Source organism: Galeopterus variegatus, unplaced genomic scaffold, assembly GCF_000696425.1.
Source record: "Galeopterus variegatus unplaced genomic scaffold, G_variegatus-3.0.2 Scaffold2706, whole genome shotgun sequence".
Classification (NCBI taxonomy): domain Eukaryota; kingdom Metazoa; phylum Chordata; class Mammalia; order Dermoptera; family Cynocephalidae; genus Galeopterus; species Galeopterus variegatus.
The window spans coordinates 138,457-148,759 of NW_007728817.1; the positions used below are offsets into that span (position 1 = coordinate 138,457).

General features: G+C 43.1%; 1 protein-coding gene across 2 annotated transcripts in view; it reads right to left on the reverse strand.

The window, feature by feature from the left end:
• CEP41 (centrosomal protein 41kDa) overlaps positions 1 to 4,840 on the reverse strand; it is a 48,799-nt gene extending 43,959 nt beyond the window's left edge. For both annotated transcript variants that reach the window (XM_008582711.1, XM_008582709.1), the window contains exon 1: positions 4,764 to 4,840. In XM_008582711.1, coding sequence (XP_008580933.1) covers positions 4,764 to 4,796 — 33 coding nt within the window. In that variant the 5' untranslated portion in view covers positions 4,797 to 4,840. The remainder of the gene's footprint in view (positions 1 to 4,763) is intronic.
• Positions 4,841 to 10,303: the final 5,463 nt, after the last annotated feature.

Sequence of the window (10,303 nt, forward strand, 5' to 3'; positions counted from 1 at the left end):
GTACAGCCTCTCTGGAAAATAGTTTGGCAGTTTCTAATAAAACTAAACATACTCTTACCATCCAACCCAGTAATTGCACTTCTGGGTGTCTATCCTAGAGAAATGAAAATTAAAGTCCACACAAAGAGCTGTACCCAAATATTCATATCTTTCTTGTAATAGCCCAAAACTGAAAAGAAAGCAAATGTCCTACACTAGCTGAATGGTTAAGCAAACTGTTGTACATTTGCACCATATAATACTAAGCAGCAATAAGGAATGAACTATTGCTATGTGCAACAACTTGATTGTGTCTCAAGGACATTATTCTGAGTGAAAAAATGCCAGTCTCAAAAGGTCCCATACTTTATGATTCCATTTATGTAACACTCTCAAAATGACAAGACTATAGAGATGGAGAACACACTTGTGCTTGCCTGGGGTTAGGATGAGGAGAGGAATCAAAGTGGTTACGACCAGGAGGAACAGCATGAGGGAAACATTTGTGGTAATGAAACAGCTCTTTACCTTGATTGCAAACCTACATATGTGTAAGTCTTGATTATATAAAATCTACGCATGTGATAAAATAGCCTAGAACTATGCAAACAAACCTCAATTTTCTAGTTTTGATATTGTACTATAGTTATGTAAAATAAAATCATTGGGGGAAACTGGGTGAAAGGTACATAAGACCTCTTTATACTATTTTTGCAGCTTCCTGTGAATCTTTATATCAAAATGAAAAGTTTTAAAAAGGGACATCAGAGTACAGAACAGAGCTCTTAAAAATTAAAAACATGATGGCAGAAGTTAAACACTCAATAGAACCGGAAGATAAGGTTAAATCTTCCAAAGAGCACAAAAACACAAAGATGAGGAAAACAAGAGATAAAAGCTAAGAAACTAGAGAACCAGTTGCATAGGTGCAACATTGGAACAATGAATTCAAGAATGAGAGGATGGAGAAAATGGGAATAAGAAAGTTAACAACAAAATATTTCAAGAAAATTTTACAGAATAGAAAGACACGAGTTCTGGTACCCATTAAAATAAGTGAAAACAGATCATAGTAAGGAATATCTTTGTGAAATGCACAACACTGGGGCAAAGAGCAGATTCTATAAGCTTCCCGAGAGAAAAAACAGGTCACAAAGCAAAAGAATGGCTTTGGATTTCTCTACAGCAATACTGGATGTTAAAAGGCTACAGAACAATGTTTTCAAAATGCTGTGACTTCCAACCAAGAATTCTACACCTAGCCAAATTCTCAGGCAAATAAATGTGAAGATAGAATAATAACATTTTTTAGACATGCCTAACCTTTTATACATAAATAAAAAAATATCTATTTCTGTTAAAGAAAAGTTATAGGAGGCCACTGTTTTGGAATAAGTTCCAGCACTAAGCTCCAACAGCCCAGACTAAAAATCAAAATGGAATCACCCCTGCTAAGTTCCACATCACTTATGTTGTGGTCTGACCTTTTGAGAAATCAAGAGAAAGAAATAACAGCCAATTTCCTGAAAAGGCCAGTTTAAATCTTCAATAGGTATGATAATAAAATTCCTTCTGCTTTAATCCTTACAGAGAAAGGATAGCCTGAAGTAACCTGATGTTAAATAATCAGTTATTTTTCTATTTCTCTCTCTGTTCCCGCCTTCCAAGGAAAACAATTTTGAAATATCCAATCTGCTTTTTTGTTCTTTGTTTCTGCTTTCTTCAGCCTTGGGCAGGGTAGGGGAGAGGTGCAAGGAGTGGCAGCTGGTCAGTACAGGGATCAGTATAGGGACGGATGGAGCCCTTGACCTTAATGTTTATCAACACCACACTCTAACCAACTGAGCTAACTGGCCAGCCTAGCCTTTTCTGTCTATAAAACTAACTTCCTCTGCTCAGTTCATTGGAACATTTATTCTATTTTATGGAACGACATCTTGCTTGATTTTAGAATCACAACTAAACCTGTTCTAATTTTGTCCTTTTGATATCTCTTATGCACTCTGAAGAAACTACTGGAAGTTGTAACATGAGAGTAAGCTGGCATCTCTGCCTAGGGCACATACGTATAACCACACAGGGCATCCCTGCTGCTCTTCTTGTACAATCATTCTCCTTCTCCCATATTCTTGATCTCCTTAATGGCACCAGCAGCAGTGAGTAGTCCAAGCAGGGAACCTAAGTCCTCCATCTCACTCTCTTCTCTCAAAGCTAATCATGGAGTCTTGACGATTTTACCCCCCAAATATTTCTCCTCAGTTCTGTTCTTAGTTCCACAGCCTTGCTTTAGGTCTGTACCAAAATAACCACCTAACCAATCTTCCTATCTCCAGTCCTGGCCTCCTCAAATCCGTCCTCCGCAATGTGGTGCCAGCCATTCACATAAAATGTAAATCTGACCATGTCACTTTCTTACTAAAACCCTTCAAAACTTCTCAAATTCTGACCAGCAGGCAAGATAAATATGTGGCAAACTGCCATTCTCCATATCTACCTCTGCCACTCCCGTGATAGACATCACTAACATTTTCATTAATACTATTTTTAATTGACAAATCATAATTGTTTACATTTATGCAGTACAATGTGGTGTTTTGATATATATACACACACATACAAAATATGGAATAATTAAATCAAGCTAATTAACATAGCCATCACCTCACTTATCATTTTTTGTGGTGAGACACTTGAAACTTACTCTTAGCTATTTTGAAACATACTATACATTATTATTAATTATAGTCACCCTGCTGTGCAGTCCATTTCAAAAACTTGTTCCTCCAGGCTGAAATTTTGTACCTTTCAACCTCCCCACCCCAGCCTCTGGAAACCACCATTCTACTCTCTACTTCTATGAGCTACTCTCTACTTCTATGAGTTGGACTTCTTTAGATTCCACGTACAAGTGAGATCATGAGGTATTTGGACATTACTAATTGATCATGGCACTCTCAGCCTGTAAGCCTAGACTCAGCCTTACAACTTTCTCAACATAGCACCAGGAATTCCCCAAGAGATGTGTTATCACAAAACCATTTGACTCAGTAACAGACATGATGGCGCCAGAAAGTCATAAAGATTAGGACTATCCTTCTACCACTTCCCTTTGATTTCTTCCCCTTCTTGGGATTACAAAATGCTAAGCTTTGCTTGCATTTTTCGGAACACTTTTAGGGCTGCCTAATCCATGTGTCTCCCGGGTTGCAATCGCCATATTGGCTCAATAAATCCTTGTTACACGTATTTGGCTTTAGTTTCATTTCAGGTCAACAGATGAAATAATTGTAATTCCTGTTTGGTATAAAGGCTAAGAGCCTTAGCAAGGCACAGAAGGCCCTGCCAACTTTACTCTGGCCTCTCTGCAGACTCCCGCAGGGAACTGCTCAGAGTTCGCACGCTCCTTACCTTCGCTCACACGCTGCTCTCTCTACCTGGGATGCTTCTTCACCTGCCTAATGGCCTTGCCATGTCCGGGGCTGTTCCCTCTTCAGGAGCCTTCTCCCACTCCCTCTGTTGAGTCCCATCTTTCCTCTCATAGCATCTCATGCTACGCTCTCATAACATCTTGCTCCTGGACCACACTGTACCCAAACTGTTTACATGTCTCCCGCGCTTGACTGAACTTATTTAAAAAGGGGCAGAGGCCTTGTCTGACTCTTAGTCTAGCACTTACTACGCGACAGGAATCCACTAATATCTGTTGACATGAAATTGCCACAAATGCAGCAGGACACTAGGGGTGAAANAATCCACTAATATCTGTTGACATGAAATTGCCACAAATGCAGCAGGACACTAGGGGTGAAAGAGGAAGAAAGTGAAAAGGTCCTTTGCAGAGGGGTAAACCACCGATGTCTAACTTTGCCCGCCTTCCCAGGGGCTCGGTGTGCTCCTTCCGGCTCCTCCCGCATGCCCCTTGACGATTTTACGCCAACTTTACTCTGGCCTCTCTGCAGACTCCCGCAGGGAACTGCTCAGAGCTCGCACGCTCCTTACCTTCGCTCACACGCTGCTCTCTCTACCTGGGATGCTTCTTCACCTGCCTAATGGCCTTGCCATGTCCGGGGCTGTTCCCTCTTCAGGAGCCTTCTCCCACTCCCTCTGTTGAGTCCCATCTTTCCTCTCATAGCATCTCATGCTACGCTCTCATAACATCTTGCTCCTGGACCACACTGTACCCAAACTGTTTACATGTCTCCCGCGCTTGACTGAACTTATTTAAAAAGGGGCAGAGGCCTTGTCTGACTCTTAGTCTAGCACTTACTACGCGACAGGAATCCACTAATATCTGTTGACATGAAATTGCCACAAATGCAGCAGGACACTAGGGGTGAAATAGAGGAAGAAAGTGAAAAGGTCCTTTGCAGAGGGGTAAACCACCGATGTCCAACTTTGCCCGCCTTCCCAGGGGCTCGGTGTGCTCCTTCCGGCTCCTCCCGCATGCCCACCCCACGCTCAGACTTGTGGGCTCCCTTTCACCGCGCTCCCTCGGGTCGGGCGCTTCCTCTGTGTTTCACTTATGTTTAGTCACTGTCACTCCTAGACTGTAAGCCCTCTGAGGGTGGGGCTGTGTCCAGGTGCTTCGCTCCTCGCAGCGGAGGTGCACACTAGGGACGGGATGCCTCTGCCCCCCGGCCCGGCCCTGCCCCCGACCCCTCCTCCCGCCCGCCGCTTCCCGCCTTCCGGCCGGCGGAAGTCGCTGGCTGCTCTTCCGTGCCCACGTGGAGACTTTTCCGGTGCGCCCGCCCCCTCCGGCTCTGCGGCCCGGACCTGGCCCTCACCTCAGGATTCCCAATGTGCCTCCGGACAGACATACTTGCTCCAACCGACCTCGCCCGGGGTTCTAGCCTCACGGGTTTTCTCTACCCCCTAGCTTCCTACCCCCACAACCTCGCTCAGCCGCCTCCCTATAACCTCTTCTCCGATTGGCCTGTCTTCCCCGGCCAGCCAATGGCGGCCCCGTTTACTCTCTCATCCCAGGGTCAAGGGAGAGCGAGACTCCGTTCAATGGTTGCCAAGGGCAACGCGGACGCCGGCGAGCGAGGCCCTTTGTGCTCTGAGCCCCAGCCCGGCCAGCACTGGCGTTAGCGCGGGAAGAGGCGCGCGGGGGGAGGGGAAGGCTGGCGCCTGCGCGAAGCCCAGGTGGGGGAGGGGCTCGAGAGCGGGGACAAAAGCGTTTTAGCTAATGTGGGCGCACGTACACGGCACAGGACCCCCACCCCACCCCCACCCCACTCTCTCCTTTAAAGGACGTTTTCTCCAAACATCTGGGCTACTTCTTCCGCAAAAGGGGATACGGTATGGGTCAGGGTTGTTCAGCAGGAGTGAGAGTATATAGTTTATTATTTTCATGTTAATGTGCAAATTATGCAAAATATCACGTGTAAATACAGTAATTACTGTTGCTTTCAAAGGTTTTAACGCTAGCTTAAGAACAGCAGACTTAATTGCAAAGCACACACACCATTCTGTGGTTCATCATTCATTTAACAAATGTTTAATAAGCACCTTAAGAGAAAAGCTGCAGTAGGTTTGGTGGAGGATGGGAGAATGACTAAGACCCAATCCCGTCGTCATGGAAACCATTGTGACTTCTGCCACCAGCCACCACCTGTTCTCATTCCAGATCTGCAAATTAAGTCTTAGCACCTTTATAAAACAATTACACACACAGTTTGACGTGGCCTCCTAAATGTCCCACCAAATCCATCAAAATTATTATTTCCTTTTACGCGGAAGGAACAACACAGTAACCCTTTGTCCCTTGCTCTTAAGTTGTTTTTCCAGGAATAGAAAAAGGTTACCCTGAGCTGTTCAGACTTGCTGGCTCTCTCTAAATAACAGCATGCATCTGAGCTACTACAGGGTCTGTGCAGATGATCCATTCAATCACATGATGGCTCATATACCCTTGTCCTCTCACAGGCTTCAGCAACCCATCCTGACGACCACACCTTAAGTCGTGTTGTCACTTAGAGCTGCTTGACCTTCAGGATCTTGAACTTGGCCACAGCTGCCTCTTGCATCTCATTCACTTTTTAATGCATCTTGATTTTGTCTTAACTTCCCTAGTGCTCTCCAGTCCTTGGACCCCTCTAAAATTTCCAGTCTCTCACTGCTCCACTAGAGTAAGGAAGAGACTGCAAAATATTGAAAGGGGGACAATGGGGAGGATATTCATTTAGAAGCTTTTGTATAGCAAGCAGAAGCTTCTAGACACATTACTACTTACAATGTATGTTTACCTGATACAATTTGGGGTGAAGATAGAGATTATGGGCAGAATAAACAGGAGAAAGGAGAGAGGGAGGTAATAACAAATAAAAATTATCAGAATCCATTGTTCTGGACTAAGTTCCTGCATTGGACCCTGACAGACCAGACTAAAAACCAAAATGGAGTCACCCCTGCTAAGTTCCACATTACTTAGATCATGATCTGACCTTCTGAGAAGTCAGGAGAAAGAGATAGCCAGTTTCCCAAACAGGCTAGTTTAATTCTTTTATAAAAAGAGATGCCTGAAGTAACCTGATGTTAACTAATTAGTTATTTTTCTATTGTTTTGTCACCACCTACAAGGAAAATAACTTTGTAATGACCAATTTATTAGGTTTGGAGATGTAGAGCTACGCTGGGTCTGGAGCTCACAGACCCCTCAAGCCCCTTGTCCAGACTGGGTCACAAACCCTTCACATGCAGGTCTCTGAGCTAGGTAACTGGAAAAAAGGTCCTTGGAGACTTGGTTGAAGAAAGAATAGTCTTTATTCAGCACACACACACATCTAAGAGCTATGCAGTCCAAAGAGAAACTCAGAAACTCAACTGCTACCTGCAAAGTCCAAAGAAAAACTGAGCAGCTGCCAGCAAAGTAAACATGCTCTATTTTTAGACACAAGCTCTCTGCCAACAAGCAGTTCAGGGCTGCTGCTCCACACACTCAAGAACACACAATAGCAACAAAACTAAAAAGATACATGGGCTCGCATGTGCACTAACTCTACCCACACACAACTTGTTTACAAAGAATGTGCTGCACCACTCCCAATGGGACCTGAGGCAAGGGGGCCTGACTAGACTACTCTATTTTCCTCACAGGGGAGGATCACTCACTATGGCACCACCCAAAGATACTCAAAATGGTGATTCATGCCCTACAGGACTTCTGGGTAAAATAAAAAGACAAAGGAACTCATAACTGCAACAGAACTCCATGCCACTGGTTTCCTCTGAAACCCTACTTTACATACTAAGGGAACCAATAATCTCAAACTTACAAATCACCTAATTAACATAAGGCCTCAACAACTCCCATTGGATATTTCATTTAACTCCTCGTTAACATGAGCTATGGCCAATCAGAACAATGCAACTCACCCCAAGAAGAAATATAAGCCCAACCCCTGGTGGGGTTAGGCTAGGTTCTGTACCCATGCCTCTGCTGCACTGCTTGTGCCAATAAACCCCATTTATCCTGATTTCTCCTCTCGGTACCAATTCTTTCTGAACCTTTCGCAATTTGCTTTTTATTCTTTGTTTCTGCTTTCTTCAGTCTTTTCTGTCTATAAAGTGTTTGTTATTTGTAATAAACTTTGGAGCCCTTCACTGACTCTGTCAGATGGCATTTTCTGTGTCAATCCTCACAATTGGCTCCCAATAACTTTACATTACTTCTGCCTTGACAGCCTTAATTTTGGTCGACATAAGGGACTAAACCAAGAAGTGGTGAGAAAGAGAGAAAAGGAGAGATTTAAAGACATTTGTAGGTAAAACGAGTAGTTGTATACATGAGAAGAAATAAGGGGTGTAAGGAAGAGGAGGGGGTCAAGGATGGCTCTACATTTTTTAATTTGGGGGACTGAGGGGATGGATGATAATGCATTAATCAAGTTAAAAAACAGTGGGAAGAAGCCAAAAGAACAGAGTACAGCAAGACCCAACAGCCCATTCAACTTTCATCTTCAGTTTTGGCTCATTGTATGGTTGTCTCTTGTTCCAGAGCGAATGGGAATATCAGGTTCATTTGCCTCAGTAGTCATTGTGGTTGTCAAATTTGGGCTGCATATGAAGCACATAGGGATATTATAGAAATCTGGGTTCTTGAATCCAGCTACCGGAGATTGTGTGTCTGGGAAGGTGAATATAAACACATGTTCCTCCCCCCACCCCTTGAGCCTGCTGTGGGGGTTCGTGAACCACACTCTGAGAGACTCTGCTCTGGAAGAGCCACCCATGTCCTTCACATTTTGCCTCAATGGAATCCTTGGAAAGCTTGAAGCTATAAACCAAAAGGCTTTTTAACATCATGAGCTTCTTTTTAGGAATGCTTTTGGATCCTGCTATGCCAAAGCAGGATCAAAATTAAAACAAGATGCTTACCCTCAATATGCAAAACAGATAAATAGTACAAAATGATAATCCATAGGATAAAAACGTTTGATAAACACATAAAGAAGTGTCCGACTAATAATCAAAGAAATACAAAGCAAAACAGATCCCATTGTTCAACCAATGAATGGACAAAGATTTTTGTTTTCTCTCTTCTTTTTTAATGATAATGATCAGTGTTGGCTAATGACTCATGAAAGAAGCATGCTCATAAAATGTCAATGTGAATATAAAGAAGTGTGACAATTCTGAAGAATAATTTGAGAGTAGTATTGAGAAGTCCTCAAATTTTAATATTCTAAGAATTCTTCTTAGGGAAATAATCAGAAAGATGTATCATATCCATAGATGTTTACTGCAATCTTATCTAAAATGATGAAAAATTGAAACAACTCAATTGATTATCAAATAAAAAATGATTAAAACAAATAATGGTATGTTCATAAAATGTAATCTTATGGAACCATTAAAAAGTGGGCTTAGGTCTGGCTGGTTAGCTCAGTTGGTAAGAATGCAGTGTTGTAACACCAAGATCAAGGGTTCAGATCCCTGTACAAGCCAGCTGCGCAAAAATTTTTTTAAAAAAGGTGCTCTTCAAGGAATAATTCAGGCAATGAAGTATTGTTCATGATATAGTAAATGAAAAGGGCAAGAAACAATTTTTTATTCAATATAATCCTGATTTACATGGAGAAAAATACAAGAAAAATTGAATAAAACATTTAAGATGTAAACCATTGCTGGATTATGGAATACGGATATTTGTTTTATTTGCTATACCTTTGTGTATCTCACAGATTTTCTGTAGTGACTGTGAATTAATTTTATACTTTAAAAATCACTTTCTCCCCTAAGAAACAAAAAAACCCAATGCTGACTTCAGCCTAAAAACTGTCTATGGCTTTTGTCTGGGTTGATTTAGAGCTGAATTCTGAGTAATTCCTCTGTCTGAAGTGCCGTGGTTCTTGGCAGTAAAAGACTCTCCAGGCACTTGAGTACGATCCTTGCAATCAGAGTTGTGATTGCTAAGAGGTTCAAGCTTTGTTTGTAAGAAAAGAAGTTCTGATGCTTTTCTTTAAAAGTTCCTACTTCCACTGATTAATCTCATTTTTCGCAAAGTTAGAAGTGCTCTTGTGAACTTCCAAGATGTGCTCTTGTGAACTTCCAACTTCCATCACTTGGGCGATGTCTTCTTTTTAACCCTGTATGTGCTCCAAAAAGCTTTTAGTTTCTGCAGAGTTGGTGGGAGCCCCAGATGGATAAGTGTGACTGGTACAAGGCTATTTTGTGTTTTAGGTGCTCATGTCCCTCTCCCTGAAACTAAAAGGGCATTTCCATGTCAAGCAGACTGGTCCTTTCCTGAGCCTAAAACCCTCTGGACCCTCCTTCCTCCTGAATCCTTCTCCTCATCCAGCCTCAGAGCCTTAAATTAGCCCTCCATCTCCCCACCCTGGGGGTCTCAAGCCTGGTTTCCTGGTTAAAGCCTAGCATCCGCCCCTCAGACCTGTCTCACGGTGTTTCTTCTCGGATATGGGCATTGGCTCCTTTCCTTGGCTTCACTTACTCTCATTGTCTATGTGACATGCACGTCCAGATTAAGAAACAATTCTGCCTAGTGCAGACGAGTCCTGGAGTCCTTTCCCTGGCTCCCAGAAATGGAACTGCACCTGAGGCAGAGAACCCACAGATCTGCAGGCCCCACCCTGTGATGAAGTCCCTGTGATTGTAGTAATTAATTTGGTGTCGTTCTACGTGGTGGTGGAATGCATCCCAGGGAGAAGCACACCAGCCTCTGAATGGAGGGCTGCCCCTTGCCTGCCTTAGGCTTAGGCTAGAGTTAAAGTACTTGATTGGGCCCAAAGTCCTCAACCATCCCTGCAGCCCCTCTCAGGAGAGTAATACCTATCTCCCAGGATTTCTTTGGGACCTTCACAGG